Source organism: Mercenaria mercenaria, chromosome 8 (genome assembly GCF_021730395.1).
Source record: "Mercenaria mercenaria strain notata chromosome 8, MADL_Memer_1, whole genome shotgun sequence".
NCBI classification, from domain to species: domain Eukaryota; kingdom Metazoa; phylum Mollusca; class Bivalvia; order Venerida; family Veneridae; genus Mercenaria; species Mercenaria mercenaria.
Genome location: NC_069368.1, coordinates 81290861 through 81314534, shown reverse-complemented (window position 1 = coordinate 81314534; position 23674 = coordinate 81290861). Strand labels below are relative to the sequence as shown.

Below are 23674 nucleotides of genomic sequence, written 5' to 3'. Positions count from 1 at the left end.
TATTTCAGTGTTATGAAAGGCTTGAGGATGGCAGGCTTTGCTTACCCTTTAAGTAAGTGGACATTGTTAGATAAATAAGCAAGCACGTTATGTATTAAAGTTTTGCTTTCAGTTACAAACAGACGAAATTATGTGGTAAATGTTATCAGAAGTTCTGCTGACACGCCAGCTATTGAAAAGAAGTTGCATATTTATTACTTCTTCCGCTCTCGGAAATGAAAAGGGCAACTCATATGTAATTTTAGAAGTACACGATACAATAAAGTAGTTGTGACTGTAAAGGCAGATACGCTACCACTGTAACTAGAAGCAATTCATACGCATGTCCCCACTTTAGTTTCATTTTTTTTTTTTACACAAGACGTTAAAAAGCTCAGTTGTGCTAAGTTTTTTTTCAAATCCTGAATGTGTTTGCATATATTTCATAGAAGCATATTTTGCTATGACTATAACGTCAACAATCTGCTTTCATAGTTGAACATTTTGTATTTATATTTCATTCTTCGAGCGTATGTGTGAGTTTCGAGTGTGCAGTTGTGTGTGAGAGTATACATATAATATCTAATTCTAACCCGGAGATCGCGCGTTAAAAGCCTTGTAAGAGCCGAATATGACTAAAGTCTACACAATTCTTTATTGCGTGCTATGTTATTAAATACCTTTGATCTTAAAATAGAATCTTTGTACGGTAACATGGGAAATTAGCTCCATTTCAGTTTCATGTAGACAAATTTGTATCATTTTCTTTTAAAGTTATTTTATATTCCCGTTATGCCGGGTCCTTACCGTGGTCAGGAGGAACTCGAGCTGATGAATTTCAAATTTATCATTTTTTTTTTTGCTGATTTCAAACCAATTGTTTTATATAACATTTTCCGTGTATGATACAGCAAGCCAATAAAAAATTATAACATATAATTTTTGTATTCTTGTAGCTTTAAGTGGTTTCTAACAGAATATCTAATTTCATGTGGATACTTCTAAAACAGGGTAGAATTGTCTGAGAAGTTTTGGGAATGTATTTAACGTTTAGCCTGCTTGCGGTTCGACCAGTGCAGACCAAGATCAGCCTGGTCTGCCCTGTTCGCTATTCAGTCAGTAAATTTTCAGTGAACACCCCTTCCGATAATAAATGGTACTGCCCAAATTCAATGATAGACCGGGCCATTTTAGAAAATTAGCAGGTTAAAGAATCCTGAATAAAGCATCAGTCACGTTTCTGTCAGTAATTATATTGTCAGATGAAACTTAGGAGGGAAAGTTCCACGAGTTCGCGAATTTGTTGATTATTTTACCGTGCTTGCATTTAAATTCATCATTTTTAACATTCTCGTGTAAGAGAAATTATGCAATAAATTCGCAGATGTCTTAATAAACGCCCAGGCCCTACTATGATATGATTTCGGAGAATTCTCAAGAATGAAATGTCATTATGGTAATTTTTCAAGGATCTGTCATAGACATAGGGGAGACATTTTATTTCAGCATAAGATCATAGTACTTGTGGCGCTTACACACAAAAAAAGTCTTTTTCGCAGAAGAATACATGTAATTGAACACTTGGCAAAATATATCTGTACATGTCAAAATGAAAGCACATAGGTATGAGGTTAAATTAACTAAACATTTTTTTCGATCTGCAAGAGGCTAACAAATTAGTGAAAATTACCGTACTTCAGTGTTTGTCATCATATTATATGAAATAATTATTTAGTTCCCATCGATGATGAATATATCACCTAACGGACACTAGTTAACCTTCATATTCATAATTGTTCTGGCAGTGAAGTATAATATCGGTAACCAGAGGAGATAGGTTTTGCCGAAATTTTCAACAAGTATTTTGCAATTCTTTTCAAGAATATAATTTTTGACCAAAGTAAGAGGCTGGAATAAAAAAAAAACAGGATGAATATCAAGTCACGTTTCAAAATCAGAGCCTCCCCAAAGTGCAACTCAAAGCACGCACGCGTATGTTCACGTGAATAGAACACATGCACAAACATGAACACATACGCACAGACACAGACAAAATAAACACATGAGGACAAAACAAACAGACAAAGGAACATAGTTGGGCACCGTCTCAGAACTCCCGGTGGTAAACCCCCCACTGGTGGTGGGGGTGGGGCTTAAATTGGTTTATTGTACGCACATAACTTCTCTCTTTCTCCCACAAGGTTCCAAAGTCACAGACAGTGTAAGTAAAAGCAAGGCGAATCCCTAATACACGTAATGGCAACAAAATGTATCGCATGTAGAACACAATAAAACTCTTGTAAATTAATATTAAAAGCGAATCGTATGAACCAAAAACGTATATACTCAATGCCTTTGCAGGAGACAGAACATCAATAGAAATACACTTAAGGGCCCGGTGAAACAGGCAAGAAGCCAGATATTAAAACAGCTCAGTTTCTGTGGACTTTATAAACTACCTTTCATAGCGCCTGTTCCGTTAGACACGATCAAAGAGGAAAGCATAACGTCTAACTGTAAAAGGTGGACACTAAACATGTAGTGTGTCTAAAAAAGTGGGATCATGACCTCTTTTAATAAAACGTTTTATAAATTTACTGAATACAGTTGGAAAAAAAAACATGACCCAAATATAAACGAAGTCTGTAAATGACATCTCCAGAAAATCGAGTTTTATTATACTTCCTCGCAGTAGTGTATTTAAGTCTATTAAAATCTAAAGTGAAATTTAGCAAATATATTCACGCAATGTACAATAACGGTAGCCTTACTATTTATTTGTAATATAATGATTATGTTCATTGAAATTCTCGATTAGGAAATTAAAACTGAATCAATCGGTGTTTGTAGTATTTGAACTTTCCCATGCCCGGAAGAACCATCAAGTTATAATTTACTCTTAAGAAATTGCATACACTTAATTAAACCTGATATAATTCCGTAAGAAGCCTTTTTACCAGAAGTAATGAATTCCACTTCAGTTTAATTCAACGAAATATCCGTCGGGGGAATTTTATTGTATGCAGAATCATGAAACTGTTAAAAGTTATGACCAGTCAGGATTCCATTCCCAGCATGCAACGCTGCGATCTCAGTACGCTGTTATACAAGCATTCCTTTTCATGATGATTACGTCAATACACAAAAAACACGGTTAACATTACTGAATAGTTTAAATATCTCAGTTTGAAAATAAAAGGATTTATATTTGATGTGCTTCATTTAAGATGCATGATTATTTTAATGAGCCGTATGCATCTAAATGTATTCTCGTGCTTTGCACGTTCAAATATGCTAATCAGTCATTAAATGTGTTTAAATCATGTTTCTGACTATGTTTTTCTAATACACAATCTATTTTATTTATAATATAAAAAGGATATTTGTATCTATGAGAGAAAATGTAAGATATGACGTTGAAGAACTAACGATATTTTTATTTTACACTTAAAGCATTTCTATTGCCATTTTATAGCTTCTTCCAGATGAAACCTCTAATATATTTTCATTATGAAAATACCGCATGATTTCATTTCAAACCATTTTTCTCAATTATTCACCGAAAAACAATTATTTCATGAGCAAGGACGGACTTTCGCCAACGTTATTTCGTTTCTTTTACTAACTGTAAAGCCTACTTTTATATTAACCAGTATTTTTTTTCCCTTTAGTTCACAATGAGGACCATGACAACTCTACATTTCACATCTTGACGCTGCGCAACAAGGGTAACATACAAGGGAGCCAGCTCTCAGGCACTGAGATATTGAAAACTGCCCAATGGCACAAAATTCACTATCGTATCCAATAAGTGGATAAAATTACCGAAGATTATTTATGGAAAATGGTCTTATACTTTTGTAGACTATGGTAGAGTATATTATACTGAATACTCTTGTAAGGCAAAGTAAAACACAATTCTGCATAAACTCATTCAAAGGCAATGTAACTCTGTTAACTGTTCCAATTCAACCGATGTAAGAACTGACTGAAATCGTGTTGCTATAGAGATCTATAAATTTTCTGAAGGTGTCTTCAAATGTATTCAACAAATGGTTATTTAAGGCAATTGTGGCTAATTCTAGAGCCATAGTTCTGTATACGTTTCAACACATTTTATCTATCAGTGATAAATAGGACTAATTAAAAATACATAACGCTGGTGTCGTGTAAGGAAATTAGTTATCAAAATTATCTAAAATCTTATGGGTGCATATTTTGTACGTACTATCTTATGTGATATCATTTTAACATAAGTTTTGGTTAAGATTAATTTTCGATCTTACCTTAAAAATAAATTGGCACTGTAAAAACATATACTTGTTGTCTTAGCGACCATTAAGAAAAAAACTTTGATATGATTAAATCTGGCTCCAAACTGGAATACCATTCTGTTTAATCAAAATCGGTGACTGAAATCCAGCGAGCTTTAATGCCAGCTTTAGACAGGTACAAGTAGAAATTTAATGAGCAGTAAACCATTTAATGTGAGCGTACAAAGCTATTTTTATTGTTGTTAGTGGTACAAAGATCGCGGATGCCAAGAATCGCGGGTCTGCAAGTACAGTCACATCTACGCCGATTGTACTTTTATCCTCAAGAGTAAAAGTTTAAAAAAGGATATCGGTTCTTGCAAGGTTGATTGTTAATATACTGAAAATGCGATAGATACGTTTTATAGAAAGCGTCATGTTGGGTCTGAAATACAAGAAAAAGCCACCTAGAGTACTAGAGTAATTAACTTTAGTTGTCAGAAAAAACTGCCCCTTTCTATGCATTAAATGTACCCTGCTGGCTGCCACATGTTCATCATTTAGCATTTGACAGCCCTTTTTTTGAATTTCATTCCCAATGACAACTACGATACCGCAATTCCTACCTACTTGTTATTTATTTTTCACGGTGCTTTTTCAAATGAGTTTTGAATCGCGCACATTTACATAAAATTATCGATTTTTGTACTTTTGTACAACATCGACCTCGTAGTGATCATGTGTTTGAAGTTTCCTTGGAAGCTATCTAAAACTTCGGAAGAAGTTCGTACCACATACAAAATGTACCAGTAATACCAGTGTATACATGATCATAATGTCGAAATTCAACAGCCACTTACTCTTCAAAAGTATACTTTCATACTTTGAGAGAGTGAGACGGTAACTAGAGATGATGATACATCTACATCATATGGTGAAGTCTCTATGTACATTGTGCCAGAAAGACCGACCGTAAGATAACTTCTATCGCCCCCTAAAATTCGTTTCCTATGGAGTCTGTTTGGTAAAGCGCCGTTTTTCAACTGTATTTCACTCATGTGCGAGCAGTTGAAGTAAGCAGTGCCCCTGGATTCTTTACCAATACTAACCTGTTCTCCACATATAACTGGCAATGTTTTTACATTAATTAAAGATGGAGGGTGAAATGACTTCGAACTACATCACTGGGAACATGCGCCTCGCTTGGGTATCGGGCTCAAGACTATGTAAACGTAGATCTGCGCTCTCGTTACTGAGTATAGCAGGCAGACTTCATAGGGTGTAAATTTATACAATTAAGATGTACAAACCATTTTGTGTCGCCTACATTGTCTTGCCAGGTAACTTACTACACTGGCATGCTTTACACAGATTCCAATTTTCTTTGATGGCAAATTCATCATTTGCAGTACTAAACTGAAGTAACTCGTTACCATTTTACTGTCATCAAGCACAAGCATTAGTCGTTAATGACCACTTACTGACAACATAAATACAATCCGTCACGTCAGTAACTACAACCATACAGTTTCACAGAACAACGGTGGAATATGATTTTGTAAATATTGCTATATTGAAATATTTACTGCAAAATCGTTCTGACGTTTCTTTTTCCTGTGGTCTGTACTTTTATGAATATCCATTTACTGGCAGAAGTATCGGGGGAAAATTTAAATAAAAAATACAAAAACTGTATACAGATATATTTTAATATTTTTGTCTCGCAACAAAATCACTAAAAATCTTTGCAGTAAAACACGTCAGAATTTTGGAGTCGATACATCGTTCCGTCTAACGAAAAATAATTATTAAAAGCGAGAAAACGAATTTAGTTTAATTGCTTCAAGTACAATGATCGCGCATGCAAAACACGCGAGACTGCTAATATAGACCACATTTATTTAAATCTATTTAATTCGTCGCTTATTTTTTATTCCAATAAATATAACAAATAAATGTGAATCTTCTTGTCATGTTGAAGAGTAAAATCAGAAGACAGCAGTTTATTTCAATGACCCAACATGCCCTAGTGAATATACTGAAGACGGAATGTTTTTGTTTCTTTAAACACCTGCAACATTAACTCATGTGTTTTGAAGTTGTATTGTAAATAAAAAGCTAAATATATACAGCGCATTCACGTTAATCAACGGTTGTTCCAAGTACAAAATATACTCCTCTCACATCGCATCAGTTCAATGCTAGAGAGAAATACGATAGGTCTACAGACACTATAATCACATCATCTATAACTCATATCAGGTGTAAACATATTTCTTAAAAGAAATTTCTTAAACCAGTTCGGAAATACTATAGCTAATTTATGGGACAAACCACTTTCCTGAAACTCTTTGATGGTAGAAACGTTGTTGAATTGTTGACCTCATAAGGCTGGTGGCAAAGAGTTTGCAACTGGACATCAGCATGCAAAATGGCCCTTTGCTTAACTGGTTGATCAGCTTGCCTCAAAGGGGTGTACATAAACAGTTTGTTACTGGACATTAGGTTGGAGGATGGCCTCTTTTTGCCAGAAGAAACAATTTCAAATTAAGTTAAAAAGTTAATTTAGCTATCGTCCAGTAAGACTGCTACAATGATTGACACAGTTAAAACGAATTCACGTGCTCCGGCTGGTTTGCGTATACTGGGCACTTGATATAGACAGTGTAAGTGCAATACCACGGAACCAATCACATACAATAGAATTAACGTCTATGTTCTTGCATGGGAAATATTGCTAAGGTAAACATATTTTGATAAATAGACGGTATCTATTTTTATCCTGTTACATATTGATAGTCACTCACATTTCATCAAAGTATTTTTAATTTTGTTCAACAGATGTAGCTTCCATAGCTGACACGAGGCAAAATACTACAGTGTGGTAGGCAAACGATCTTTCCAATTATCGAATGTGCCTAATTTCTTTCTTGGCATGTTTCACGAAGACTGTTCGAGAAATGTGGCCTCTGATTTGAAAACAAGAAACGTACGACATACGACGGACAAACGACGATGGAGTAAATATGAACTCTTTGTTTAAATTGCCTTTGATTTAAACAAAGTTTTCGTGTATGCTTTCAGAATAAATTCATATTCCAAAAAGCTCAACACAACGTCAATAAAAGCATCTTCTATGCGGGTATATACATGTGTTTATTTAATTTTACTCCTAATTCGTCAAATTTTGACGATACTGTTTACTTCTAAGTTAAAGAGCAAAATTTCAATCATTTATGACTTTGCATGAATTTCTGCTATTTATTTCGTGCTGAGGTAAAAGAATATTACAGGTTTTCCAAATAACTCTGAAAATCTATTACCTTTATCCCTAACATTCTGAATGGAAATGACAAAAAAAGATAATGCAAGGAAATTTAGGCTAATTACATTCTGTCTAGAGAATTCCAGTCGGCATAATCGCCAAAATTAAAACAGGTGCACGTAGCATTCTAATGATTAGTGTAATATCAGAAGTGAGAAAAGAAAACATGCAAACAGATCCATTTTGATCGCTTAATAAAGTGCTACGGTACTGTTGTCGGAGCTGCTACATTTTTATATTGTCTGCTTTTCTAGTTTATAATAACATAAGCAAGAGCGATATTAGAAAAAAGCATGCTGATTTTGTTCAAGGTTGCTTGTTACTCTCGGGTGGTACGTTTGATCAATGCAAAGGAGCATAAACCGTGTTGTAGAACTAGACAGTTAACTTCAGTTCTGTCGCTGTTTATATTAAGATGATTTTTTTTCCTTTTTAGTTAGAAACGCTATTGGAACACGTGGTAAATGTCCGGAAGTACCGTCTGTTTTTTTCGTGACGACAGGCATTCAAGCACTGTCAGTCTCAGACCCCGACGCAACAGTTACATTTAATTCTTGTAAATATTTCATGTGGTATCAAATTGATGCATGCGTTTTTACATAGTTATTAAAACATTTGGCAGTGTGACATTGGTCTACTGATGCGTCAAGTGTGGTGTGCTGTGTGTTGTGTGCTTGTCACCTTCCGCTTTCAGCCTCCACCGCTGGCTAGCCTTCTGTTGAAAAAGGAGCCGAGTGCGTAAGTCTTCCCTGCCAGTACATAGCCTCTCTGCAGACAAGCCCTTTTGCAGTGCCTCCCAGTTGGCACCACACGGTAACTGAGCACCTTGCGGTCTCAGGCAGAACTGCAGGGGACTGGGAGGAGGTCTGCCCCCAGACATGTGGCATGCCAGGCCCACCGGTGTGTGGACACGCCCTAATGCCTATGAACAGACCCCCAGCTATGGGACAAATAGCTCCTGTGTTCCCAGGATAGGGTTTTAACTCGGAACTAAGGGTGAGGTAACCCCGAAAGAAACATAGAGAGTTGAAGACAGAGGTGCTGGGCCACTGGCACTCTCTAAACGAACCACAACACCATGCAATATCGCTATTTGGCATTAACTTCTGACATACAAACAATTTAAACACAGCCAGTTTATATCATATCCAAAGAAGACTAAAACTCGCTTTGATATTAAATATTGTATGTTAATTAACTGTCAGTCTACAAACAGGTTGTTTTGCAGGTGTATTTTCTCACTAAACATGCATTCATATAAAGTACGGAAGCACTTGATACTTACGTACAATAATTGTTGTAAAACACTACAATCAGACCCTGCATCTGGCATCATATTTCTAAGGCTTCTACATACTTTAAATATCTTTATGTCTTCGTTTTCTTGGCTACATAACAATTTTGATAATCAAGTAACAAACAGATCTATACGGACTGTAGACGGAGACGACTTGACACGAATAAATGTTTGCAGTTTCAACGTTTATTTGTTAGATCCATTAAGCTAAAAAGCCCGTGAAGACAACAGGTCAATACATGCATGAAAGAGAGTGAACAATAAATTGCATTTACATAACATATATCTACCAGACTCTGCATTTATGAGAAGGTTACACTTTGTCTTAAAAACGAAATATTATGTATTAATATTATAAGTCAGACTGTCTGAGAATTAGCACAGGAGCTCGAGGTCGGGAACGCAGATTTTTCGGACTTATCCGGCCTTTATGTATTGACGGAGCTTACGGCCTTCACGAATAAGCCTTCCAAAGTTTTCATAATCTCAACTTTTAAAAGTTACTCACAAACTCGGGTATACTAAAACATCTATAATCTAATTAATCAGACTTTAAAACAATGCTTGTTTACAAGACCGGATTGAATAAAAGGAGAGATTTTCGTTCACTTTTTTGCTAAAGACAGAAGGCATAACTGAATCATTTCTTTTCTACAGCAATTTGCATTATTTTATACATAAATGGAAATCTATTTATTAATTATCATGTGTGTGTGTGCCGCTTTCGCTCCCCCCCCCCCCCCCCTAAAAAAAAACAACAACAAACAAACAAAAAACAAAGAAGAAAAAACAACACACACACACACACACACCTTTTTTTGCTTATACAGAATTTATGACAGAATCCCCTTCTGACAACGCTCCTGCTCCCCCACCACCCTCGCACAATTAACCAAGGCGGACTTGGGACTCAAAGCGGTGTTTTGACGTAGGCGACATTATTATTACTTCTCTCTCCGCCAAGGAGGTCCCTTATTGATATTATTTATATATTTCATCCATTATATTAGGTTAATAAAAGAAGCAAGAGCTATCACTGACCGTGATTAATACCCCATGCAATACTAATTTATCAAAGGGAAAAAAATGTTTATCAACGTCCAAGGGCAATTCGCACATTACTTGGACGGACCTTAAAGAAAGCCACGCACATGTTCGCACTTCATGGTGAAGATTCATTGGAATTTAAAAGGGTGGAAGTAGTTCGCCTTGCAAGTTTTTGCAACAGGCTAACCGACCGTAAGATAATTTTATACAACCTAAAACTTCGCCAGCTAGGGTGTAAATATATATTATGATTGGTAACAGTCCTAGTTGTTGCCCTGTAACTTACAACACATGCATTCATTCATACGTTCTACACAGATTTCAATTTTCTTCCATCGTCTACAACACTAACTGAAGTAACTCGTTACAATTTTACTGCCATTACGTACTCAAACACTTACTGTTGGCTTTTTAACAGCGCATGTTGTGACAAGTCAAGTCGCTAACACTCACCATTTAGAATCAGGTTTCCAGAATACGTTTTCATTCGTATTGTTACATTTCAAGAAGTAAAAAAAAATTAATTCCTACATTCCTTGTCGTTTAACTGATGTAACATTTTACTGACAAAAATAAAGAAAATAAAAGCCACTTTGCAGCAGTGTATACAAATTTGTCTTTCTGCAAAAAGAATAGTTTGAAGCTAATCGTTGATATGACAGCGCTCTTATTTAACATATGGGGGACTCAATTTCCGTTGGCATTACACTTAATGCACGCTTCCGTCTAACGCACACTACATTACTAAAAGTGACAAACACAGAATTTATTCTAATTGCTTCAAGTGGTGCAATGATTGCGTGCGCCGAATACGCGGGTCTGCCATTACAGTCTGACTTATTCACATCTACTTCGTTTAATTCCTTGCCTTTACCTAGATAAAAACATTATTGTGTACTTCAGATGGAAATATATAATGTACTTCGGTCTTTCATCTTGAAGAGCGAAAGCAGAAAAAGCAGGCAATTTATTTCAATGACCCTTGTAAGTATATCTAAATAAGCTTGTGGCACATTTATTTTTATTCATAATAATTCATCTGTTTGTATCGGAAATGAAAAGATAGATACATACTGCGGCATTTCCAAATTGTCAAAATACTTTCCTCCAAAAAATTATCAGTTCATTTCATAAGTGAAATATAATGGCCTGAACAGACACTATAAATACAGCCAATGTTATGAAACTAGGATAATATAAGCATCTTAAATGAGTGCCTTTTTATGTGTTCATTAAAAGACACGACTGAACTAATAAATTGCGAGGCTCTTTAGAGCATTTTATATTTATGTGGAAAGACTCAAATGTAATATTATATTTTATCACATGTTAGCTATTCCTGTTGAACCATCTTTTTTTATTCAGACTCGTTTATTGCGTTAAAGGCCCATGCCCATAAACGTATACAATACAAATATAAATAATAAACACAAATGTATGTATGACTGCACATAAATACATAACAAGAATGTAATATAGCAAATTCATAAGCCCTACCTAAGTACATTTTACAAAAATATATTTACATCTTTATTCATAATTAGAATTTCGATTATGAGTTTGCAGCTATATTTTACATATGAGACAAGGATGAATATTCTACACAAGGACTTTTAGCTGCACTTTACAATGCAAAGTTACCCACTGATAAGAAAAGGTATATTCAGATCTTAGGAGTGTAATTTCACAAGCCTTAAAATATATTACATGCATGCACAAACATTCAATGAAAGGAATGTAGGACAGCAATACATTTAAGATGTGTGTTAACTGTACTTTTTCCATATACACAAAATTAATATTACACCAAGAAACTATTATCTTAAGTTGATTGAATGAAACTCAAACCTTACAAGATTTTAACAGCTCTAATAATATTAACTAGTAAAAAGCGTTATTCATTTTCTTGCACATTTTTTTTTCACAACAAAAACAGTATATTTGCTCTCTTGCACATTTTTCTCGATCATTTACTTTGATGATGTATGTGACGATATCCTAACCAACTGATATCGAAATTTTTACAATATTTATCACAAACTTTCATAATTAACGTCTAGCTCCCCAGTAGTTTGACTAAACGAAAGATAGATTAAAAGAGGTCTTGAATATCTATATGAAACGGGGTTTGAACTATTGCCACACTCATTTTTCAACAAATGCATATACTGGTCTTTCAACCTATAAACCAAATTTTCATTTGGAGTAACCTGATTCTCCCATATATAGCCAAATCCATTTTTATACAAATCAAGCTTTACCTCTGTTACCCACTTTCTCTATCCAATACTATCATAATATAAAAGCATATCATAGCATTTTCTAACTTATCTGTGTGGAGGCAAATGAACAATTCTAAGCCAATACTTCACACAAAGTTAAACAGCAATAATTTGCATCGGATATCTTTCACAATCGCCCATAGCTGCAGCATTACATGTTCGAAGAGGGGCTGACTTAAATCGTTTATAGGTATATATTTGAAATCTTTTATCTATATAGGCAATTCAAGCAACATCCCCTATACTTCAAACGAGGTTGTTATAAAAAATTACAACATGGCGTTATTTCAGTCCCACGGCGTCAAACATGTGGCAAATATCCAGTTCCAAGAATGCAACAAAAACTTTGTCTACAAGCTGGTCCTTTGTACGCTTTGCTGACAATTTTGGCATGGTAGAAATGTTGACAAATTGTTTGAAAAAAAATCTAGTTGGCCTCTGAAAGCTCACAATCAGATATTTTGCAAATGGGCACATAATAGCATGCAATGATTTAGCCGACTGATTAATATTTCACATACAGGATGTTCTACCAAAGTACAATTTAGCCTCAGACATATGTTAATTACTTAGTTCCGTTACGACAAACATTTTACCCGAGGTCATGAATGCCAAATCAGTTTGTTTTGACGAGTGAGTTGTCATGATAAATAATAAAGATATATATATAGTAGTCGCAACTTGACCGCGATGGTTGACCTTAGGCTGATTATTCATATCGATTATTTCATTATAGAAATCAAGGGTGCTTAGGGTAGCCGTATATATTTATATGGAATTAGTTTGTATATAATGCAGTTTCAAGGTATATACACTTACATTTGATCAGTTAAAACTTTCCAATACAGTAATTTATATTTACACAATTTTTTATTTCCTTTTTCTCGTGCAGCTCGTGTGTTACGTACACTCCTTTTCAATAATAGGCTGTGCCTCATTATGTATTATAATACAAAGGTCAACCATCGGGGTCAAGTTGCGTCCACTATACATAGATGAAACAGTATAATAACTTGTGATCATTCAGGATTTCGTTCCCAGCATGCAACAAATTTTTTGAATATATAATCTACCGTTATATTTCAATAAACTACTGAAAAAAATATGAAATAAACATTCACATAAAAAAAGAAAATTCTTTAAAAGTGTAATTACATTTCATTTCGGTAAAGGTTAACATACCGACAAATCGAACCAGGTGTTTGCAGCATTGGAATGAACAATAAATTAACAAAGTCTGTCTGTGTACGAACTTTTCAATTGTTTTAAGTGATATAATAGTCGCCTCTGCCAGAAAACGTGGATCTGCATATCTACTTCACTTAGTCGTCTGCTATTCAAGTTAAATGTTGTTCATCTTTCAGCCGCAAGAGCGAAAAGAAGAAAATGTATGTTGAGTTTTCAAGGCTGCTTGATAATATTTTCAAAGTCGATTGGCATGTTTTTTCCTCCGTTGGATAATTGCATCACTAGTACGAACTGTATGTTAGAAGTAGGTGTAAATGCGAAAAGCTGTCACCAAGTTTAGGATACTTGTCAGCAAACAGTTCCTTTTCATTTCAAAATTAATGCTACTGAGAGCACATGTTAATCAGTTGAGAAGTGTCCTGTCTTTTTCACTTGAAAACGGCGTCAATATCTCTGTCTCGCAAGCAGTTACATTAAAATACCAAAGCACCTGTTATATTTGTACGATATTGAATTAATGTAAACATACAATCAGAAACTGCATCTGGCATCAATAGCATGCGGTTTCTGCATATCGAAAAATTAAGCATTTAACATCCGCACAATTTAAATACAAGCAATTCAATTCACACAAAACCACGATATCGTAGTATGAGAAACATCAGTCTTCAAGTTGTTTCCTTTAAAAGTGGCTTCAAAAGATCTTATTATAGATTTTATTTTCTAATCAAAGAATTTTCTCATCCCATGCATTTACATAAAAATATTGAAGCACTTGATATATTAGTTTGTTAATTATTGTAAACATTACAATCAGATAATGCATATGGCATCAAATTTCCGAGATTTCTACATACTTAAAATAATTTTATCTTCGTTTCTTCATTTTCTCTGACACATATTAGGCCTGACTACATGATAAGCAAGTAAGAACTAGATCTGACGACAATTAATCATGTTTCGAGCGGAACACGTCATTTAAATGAAATAAAATCTTCCTGAGGTCCGTAATTGACTTAGTTGTTAAGGTCGCTGCCTTCGAATCACTTGCCCCTCACAAATGTAGGCTCGAAACCTAATTTTTTGTGTAGAATTCTCTCATGTGACGAAACCATTAAGTCGGTTTACACGAGGCTGGCGGATCTAAAGAGGTGCTAGATCTTGCCAAAAATAACTAGAGCTATCATTGAAGGTGATGAATGTACCCTGGCACGCACTTACACAGTACATTGCATAATTATGTGGGCTCTATGTATATAGTATAGTAACAAAAAACGAAGTCCCATAACTCTGCAGAATATTTATCTAAAAGGACGTAACATGCACCATGCACAAATAGGCTTGGTACCGGTCACTTGTGTGAAGTTTCATTAAATTGTGTGCAATGGTTCGGGAGATTAGGCGCGCACAATATTGTATATGCAGACTCTATGTATGTAGTATATCTACAAAAAACAAAGTCCCATAACTGTGTAATTTTTTTTTCTGAAAGAACCTAACATGCACCATGCCCAACTTCTGTTGTTACTGATCACTTGTGTGAAGTTTCATTAAATTGTGTCTAGGGGATGAGGAGAGTTGGTGCGCACAAGATTGTGTCTACAGACAGACGGACAGACACCAGTATACTCCCCCTTACAACTTCGTTTTTCGTGGAGTACAATAATGTGACGTTAAACCCAACATAAACAAGAGATCTTGGCGCCCACCATTGAGCCATTTTTGAATGTTCCAAATTTCAAGCCTAGCTCAAGGTCAAAATCAAGGTCAAATTTCATTTTGGTACACAACACTGTGTATGTAGTTCATGCATGTGGTCTAAATTTGAAAGCTGCAGCTTGAGAAATGTTAAAGTAGGTTACTAGATCAATTTCAAGGTCAAAGTTCATTTCGGTACACAAAACTATGCACGTGCTTCTAATTTGGAGGCTGTAGCTTGAGAAATGTGAAAGTAGATACTAGGCAAAAATCAATGTCAAATTTCAATTCAGAACACAAAAATATGCACATGGACCAAATTTGAAGGTTGTAGCTTCAGAAATGCGAAAGAAGGTCACTAGGTCAATCTCAAGATCAAAGTGCATTTCCGTACACAAAACTATGCACGTGGTCCAAATTTGAAGGCTGTAGCTTGAGAAATGTGAAAGTAGGTCACTAGGTAAAAATCAAGGTCAAATTTTATTTCGGAACACAAAACTATGCATGTGGTCCAAATTTGAAGCCTGTACCTTCAAAAATGTGAAAGTAGGTCACTAGGTCAATGTCAAGGTCAAAGTTTTTTTTCGGTACACAAAACTATGCATGTGGTCCAAATTTAAAGGCTGTAGCTACAGAAATGTGAAAGTAGATCACTAGGTCAAAATCAAGGTCAACTCATGTCAAGGTTCATCTTGTCACTCAAAAATGTACATGTGGTCAAAATTTGAATGTTGTAGATTATGGAAAAGAAGATTTTAAAAGTTTATTCCTATACAAGTCTATATGAACCATGTGACTTCTGGGGCGGGGCCATATTTGACCCTAGGGGGATAATTTGAACAAACTTGGTAAAGACCCACTAGATGATGCTACATTACAAATATCAAAGCCCTAAGCTTTGTGGTTTGGACAGGAAGATTTTCAAAGTTTTTCCCTATATAAGTCTATGTAAACCATGTGACCCCCAGGGCGGGGCCATATTTGACCCTAGGGGAATAATTTGAAAAATCTTAGTAGAGGACCACTAGATGATGTCACATACAAAATATAAAAGCCCTAGGCCCTGCGGTTTTGGACAAGAGGTTTTTCAAAGTTTTTCCCTATAAAAGTCTATATAAACCACGTGACCCCCGGGGCGGGGCCATATTTGACCCCAGGGGAATAATTTGAATAATCTTGGTAGAGGACCACTAGATGATGCTACATACAAAATATCAAAGCCCTAGGCTCTGTGGTTTTGGACAAGAATATTTTTATATTTTTTCCTTATATAAATTTATGTAAACTATAAAGATAAACAAAGGGCCATAACTCACTCAAAATGATTGAACCAGTCTGATTTTCAGGGGGACACAACTAGGATACCAATACATCATTATGACAAAGTTTGGTCAAAATCCCCCTGTAGTTTCTGAGGAGATGCGATAACCAGAAATTGTTAACGGGCGGACGGAACGACGATGGACCACGGACGCAGAGTGATTTGAATAGCCAACCATCTGATGATGGTGGGCTAACAAAGAATATGTTACAACCCAGTAAGTTCCAAGACAAACTTTGCTAGATCACGAACACGCAACAAAATAATTTTGTTTGACTTTATCACTACTCCAACTTAATAATGAGCACAAAGATCTACATGTCAAAATATGATCAACATTGGTAAATAAATTATGTCTCAACAATGGGCGTGTGATTATTATGAATACATACTTAGTTTAATATAGGCTGTAAATAACAGTTTTTATAATATATGTTATAATCTAATTTAATAGATAAAACTATGCCATTTTTAACTAATCAATGGATATAATGGAATTTATAAAATTAGCAGTTGGCAAGTGGATATATTTAATAAAATAAAGTCATGTGGTTTAATTATAATATATGAAGGCAGTTGTTTAAATCTATGTTGGATACGTTTCTTGTGTCCATCAAGGACATGTTAGTCTAAATCTACTGATACGATCTGAGCATCAAAGGCACGTTAGTCTAAATCTTTGGTACGATTTGGTCCATCAAGGACATGTTAGTCTAAATCCTTGGTACCATCTGATCCATCAAAGACATGCAAGTCGAAATCTATGGTACGATCTGATCCACTGAGGGCAGTTGAGTCTAAATCTAATGGTACGAATTAGTCCATCAAAGGTATGTAAGTAAAAATCTACTGATACGATCTTATCCATAATCGAACTTGCACAAGACACCATAGGTACATGGTATACAAATTACGGTAAGACTCGGCGAAGACATGTAGTTGATTTTTCCGGCCGTAGGCCGGTATTGATTTCATCTTTACTTCCTGTTTATATCTGGGGTGAAGGTCATTTAACTGCTGATTAAAAACTGTACATTTTGATTGGTGGATGAAAAATACCACATGTTTCCGAATTTTCTTGTTGCTCTAAGCTGTATTGTTAGACAGTATAATCCGTTGCAAGGCTCCTGTGGAAATAGCTTGTAAAACGTCATAAACCTGAATCCCCTGCGGCAGAGTTCTTCTCTGCCACTCTGATACGGAGTGCCCCCCGTAAGCGATTTACAGTCAAACTCGTCCCCCAGTCAACCCGTCCCCATTTTGGTCGTTTCGTATCCTTTGACGATTTCAAAAAATGTCATTTCGCCCCCTCCCTTTTAGTCTGGTTTTTGTCAAAGTTTCCTAGATTATGATTACAAATGTAATATAATTATGATGTAAAATGTGTGTTCCGAAAATATGTTCTACATTTTACTTTAAAAACTACATTTTGTTTTGCTTTATAAATACCCGATCGTATGTTAAAGTGCAGGGTGCATGCACGTTTCGTAGCTTAAAGTGTGCATTAACTAATGCGGCCGTGTATCTTTTTTAAAAAATACTCAGTCTTGTTTAAATTTGATCAAATACATAATTTTTATAGATCAATGGCACTGAACTCAAGAGCATCTTGTCCGTATGCTATAACTTAAAAAGATGTACTTGATCTGATACGTTACACATTCTGGGTAATTACAGTCATGTGGTCCTACACGTTCAGTATTACTGGTAAAAGAAAGTGTAAACATTTTGACTGCGGCATTTTTATAAACTCTTTAAGTTACAGGTATCAGCTGGCAGATAATCGAATTTGACTAGACCTTATAGTCATATACGTTGAATCTAATGTGCAGCCATTTACCATTTGAGGACGGGCGTCGGACATTCAACAATCTTTAATTAAAACTCACAATGAATAATTTGTGCTTAAATGAACTGGCAAAAACTGGGAAAAAATCAAAGTTTAAACGTTGCAGCAAGAAAAGTTACAAAAGTTATGAGTACATAACAAAAAAACAGCTTTTACTGTATTTCGATTTCTCTAGTAGCCTACCCCTTCCCCTGTTTCAGATTAATAACTCGGAAATATTTTTGGCGTTTCCAAAATGTATACATACTGAATACAGACAAAAACTGTTAGCGATTGGATCTTAACTAATGTTACAAACAGACATGTAACACATAGTGCGTTAATGATTTATATACTTTTTGTATACTCATATGTTTCTCGTGAAACTTCGGTTAATAAATGTATGTTCGTTTCTCTTAACTTTCATCATAGACAAAATATTTGAATGTTCAGAAAAGGTATGTGCTTCTTATCTTGTTATTACAAACTCCTTTTTTCCCTTATAACAAGATAATAAGCACCTAATTTTATTTTCTTGACGAGTCTATTTGGCTTTCGTCCTAAGCCTTATTGTTAACAAGAGACAAACATTAAGAGTGAAGAATATGTGGATTGGTTCAACTGGTACATTGGTCATATGTGCAAAAGAGGACGGGACTGCTTATATAGTCACAGTTATTTCTTTTTATTGTTGCTTTCATGTAAGGAGACAATGTAGAGTACAAATGCAGTTTCCCAAAACACTTGTGAATCTATCAAAAAAGGCAATTGGTACGTCTATTATTCTGCTGTATATAAATTATTTTTCCACACTATTTCAGTTCTTTGCATTGGAAATGAAAGGCTTAATATATAACCATGCTTTCTATTTAATCATAGTGTTCCAAGTACAGTAACATTCCTCTCAAACCTCAGCAGCATCAATGAAATACAATGTTTTGATATTGCCAAGAACCTAGAGAAAAAATAAGCATGTTTTACCACCGTGGCACAGCATCAACAACAATAATGACAATCTGTGAATGATTACCATGATATTGCAGTTCCATGCAAGTGCGATCTGGTATAATTTATATCTAGATACGGATTAAAGGCTGATTGGATTTTTATTTTTCGCAAAAACATTCGTCATTTTACAGCATTGATACAGTGCGTTGTGACGCGTCACGCCAAAATTACCACATAATATTAACATTAATATCAAACATTAAGACATGTCACTTCAATAACCACTATCCCACAGACGTTTTATTAAGTTTCATTTAATTTTGAGTTTCTTCAATTTGCATTTCTCCATGTGAATACGTGTTCTTACGAATGCTGGCCGCTTATATTAACTATGTTTTACTCGTATGAATTAGTCGTTTTATCATAAGCAAGAAAGTATGCTAACCTTTTTAACGTCACCTGTTAGAAAGGCGGCTGGCATCTTCTGATTAGATGTACTATTTGATTTGTTTCTCACGGAAAAGAATGCATGAACTGTGTATTCGAATTAATCCAATATTTCCAAGTACAAAATACTTTTCAGAGAATATATTACGATATGAGACAGTTTACCAACGAATCCTTGACACTGGAGGACATTGGCCATGTTTACACTTTATATCTACATAACACTGGAAATCCCGATAAAGTACATTGCTCTATAAAGGTGAATCATTTGATTTTAATTTCTTACGTAACTCACGTATTCTGCAAGTCTGGTCCTTCGGCAACATGCAGTCACGTGGTAAAATGCGAATATTGTGTTGCATAATAATTGTACACATTACAGAAAGCAATTGCAACTTGTAAAATTCTCTTAATCCTGTAACTGAAGCTGAGTTTCCCATCCATCATTTTTAAGAATTGATAAAAAGGTTCATTAAACTCTATAAAACCCTATAGATTCTTGTTTCACTAGCCGCATAGGACCGTCATCTCTTGTCATATAACCTGTAACACCTGTTTCACATGTTAGCACAGAATACAATCTTCTTTGATTGCATATTCATCGTTCACAGTTTCTTTTAATTGTTTCATTATGCTACAGACATATTTATCGTTTATGATCATTTAAAATGTGCCCCTATATCACACGTCTGACTCGTTGCGTCAGTAAGGACCTTCAGATTGTCTTTTGAAAAATTTAATCCGATACCCGATGGTCCCTTAACGTGCGTACTCGCGTAACGTTAAAAGTTTACAATGTACTTACCTTCTGATTTTCTTGCGCACCTACAGACGTAGCTAAGGCATCTATGAGCAGCAATACTACTGGAATGACACACGAAATCCTGAAACAAACAAACAAACAAACAAACAGTCATATATAACTGTATGAGCATCTGTAATGGAGCTAGGAATATACTCTTAAAATACGAGAAAATAAATCGTTATTAATGCAAAATGTGGAAAGGGGACAATGTGTAGTAGTATAGAAAAGTAGATGTTGTTATAAAATGGAATAAGGCAAAAGTAGAAATGAAAAAGAAAGAGAGAAAAGAAATGGAAATGCCCCAGGACTGCTAAAAGAATCTTTTACTTTCTGTTATGTAAACCTGTATATGAATAGATATGTTATCCTGATCAAGAAGGTATGGGTTACCAAACAGAACAGTATCCATGTCTATCATGAAATTCCACAGATTATTCAGAAGAACATTTCGACATTAATATAAAGTTCTGCATTCAAAAACGAAGGGAAAGTTAGTTTCAGTCTGTCCCCACTGAATGGGAGAAATATTTTTTTAGGAAAAGATGACGATTCAATACACTGCACTTAGTACGTAGTCGGGTATGGAGAACCAGCAGTTTCCTTGTCCGATGTAATAAAACGCCGTGGTACATTGTTTGTTTTTGTTTAGCTTACTTTTAAATGATAATGTTTCAGAGTTACGGTTGTTGTCTGGTCTCAATAAATTCCACCCACGCATAGCGGATGTACGTAGCCTAGTGGTAGAGCGTCCGCTTCGAGATCGGGAGGTCGTGGGTTCGATCCCCGACCGCGTCATACCAAAGACGTAAAAAAAGGTACTAGTAGCTTCCTCGCTTGGCGCTCAGCATTAAGAGGATAGTGCTAGGACTGGTCAGCCCGGTGTCGGTATAATGTGACTGGGTGTGGTATCATGCCACGTGTCTACGGCGTGATATTCCAGTGAGGCAGCACTATAAAATTGTGCATTGTGCTCACTGCTACAAGCAGACACCGTCGTTTATATGACTGAAAAATTGTTGAAATAGACGTTAAACCCAAACAGACACAGACACAGACACACGTACACACACGCGCGCGCGCACACACAGTTTTTGTGGGTTACTTATATCTTATTCAAATACCTAAGTATACATCATTCTACACGACACAATATTCCACGAACAGATGACACATACTGGTAACGTCATATATTCATTCTGGTCAGAGACTACCAGTTCAAGAAAGTACGGGGAACTTATTGGGAATAATGTAATCGTATACCTGTAATCCATTCTGATTGGTCTTTAATGAAAACAAGCCTAAGAATGACTTTGTTTTTCAAAACGAATCTTTTACCTGTAGTTACAGTACTTTCTTATAAATTTTGACACTGATATTGGCTGTATAAACGGGTTTATCCCCCTTGCTAACGGTGTAAAGGCTGATCACTGCCAAATCAAATGCAAGCATCACAAGTAGTCCAAGGCTCTTGAAAAATTAGGTAAAAATTAAATTAATTACAATATATCGCAGTGTTTCATAACATAAAAGTTGCAATAATACTGTTTTACTCATCATGATTTTTGCATTAAATACGCAGTTTTAAGTACTTATTGTAGTTTTAGTGCAATATAATACCTATAATCTTATTTTCCAATTTTTCCCGAAATTTATGACTTTGGCAACAATGCAAAAACATTGTTTTACGGTCTGCAAAAAACTAACATAAACTGATTGCAGCAGAAAACAAACAGGGATTACCTCAGTAACCTAAGAAAGCTGCTAATTAGAAAAGCAGGCGTACAAACACATGAACAGTGCCGAAGATAGACGGTAATTCTGCTTCTTTCACTGAACTTGATCATTCAAACCAGAAGTGTCAAAACCTTGTCAGAAAAAATCCTACGCATTTTGGAAAATGGTTTCATTCGTTGTTTTGGAATTTTGATAGTGATTTTCCTCGTTTGAGTAATGAATATCAGGGCATGTGACTACTATTTTCAACCCAAGTTTTAATAATTTGTCTGTGATTTTTTTTAGTAATTTGCACGATAACATCAGATGTAATGTGCACCTGCTTGTTTGGCAATTTAATGTACCAACATGCTCAGGTTTCTGAGTATTATTATGTCTAGTTAATGATTAGTTTCCGTAATCATTTCTTAAGATAATATATGCAAAGCCTCCCCCACTTTAGTAATAATATTATGCCCACGCTTGAAAGATTTTTTAAAACAAAGTTGCATGATTTTTAGTTTGAAACAGCCAAGGTCATGATGAATCTCGTCATATTTAGGAAGCTCACAGCGTAGGGATTATTATTATTAATATTGTCATTATTTATTATTATTATTGCTATGTTTCAAATAAGCTCTCTTCATAGACTAGCTTATTAGTATTGAATTTCTTATTTAACACAACGCAACAGTATAAAAAACCGCCTTAATGTGTCCTCCAAAGAAAATGAAAACTAGTGGCACAAGTTCGATGTAAGATTAATGTGATTCGAATGTTTCTCTGAATTTGATGCTTAGATTCTTTCTGTAAATGCTTTCGGTGCTAATCTACTGTCATGTTTCACGAAACATTGCCATTTTACGCGTCGAGGGTCCCTTAGGCTCCGTTATTTTCCCAGTAAACACAAAATTCAATTTCAACCATACTGGTTTTCGCTATTAAAAACAGCCGGGATATTTCTTTTTATTCAGGCAGACTTTGATGTAACTCATTTTATTTTAACTGTTTTTGAACTTATGCGTAAACTTACCTTTTTAACGATTGTTTTGATAACAATGTATGGAGATGCATTAACAGTGCTACCTGAATCTCTTAACAAGTTCTTGATTTATATTCCTTATAGAGTTTCACCTTCCCCATTCAATACAAATATCCTGAGACTACCCGGGGGTTTATGTAATTTTTATCAGCCCTGTTGTTTGGAAACCTTTAATTAGCCCAAATAATAATTACAGTTAAAAATGCTTTATACCAAACATAAAGTAAACAGACTTTCTCTTATATCGTCTAAATTATGACGTCATTAAAAACAGTATTTCGAGAATAAGTACACATTGAATGATTATGATAAACTAATAGGTGAATAACTGAAAATTGTAATGAAGTTTCTGTATTCTTTTCTGTCGTCAGCATCACCAAGCTTGTGGGATATATTTAACACCAAGAACGAAATATCTGACAATTGTCTTTAAAGTCTGCTGTTTAGTTCACTAAAACTCAGATAATTTGTTTGTGCAATGTCATACTGCTAGCGTAGAAG

The 23674-nt window shown here is 35.2% G+C and overlaps 1 protein-coding gene across 4 annotated transcripts in view; it reads right to left on the bottom strand.

Moving 5' to 3' along the window:
* The window catches only part of LOC123565986 (A disintegrin and metalloproteinase with thrombospondin motifs 18-like), a 109457-nt gene that overhangs the window by 54301 nt on the left and 31482 nt on the right, over positions 1-23674 (bottom strand). For all 4 annotated transcript variants that reach the window (XM_045359768.2, XM_045359772.2, XM_045359770.2 and 1 more), the window contains exon 2: positions 20419-20497. In XM_045359768.2, coding sequence (XP_045215703.2) covers positions 20419-20497 — 79 coding nt within the window. The remainder of the gene's footprint in view (positions 1-20418; positions 20498-23674) is intronic.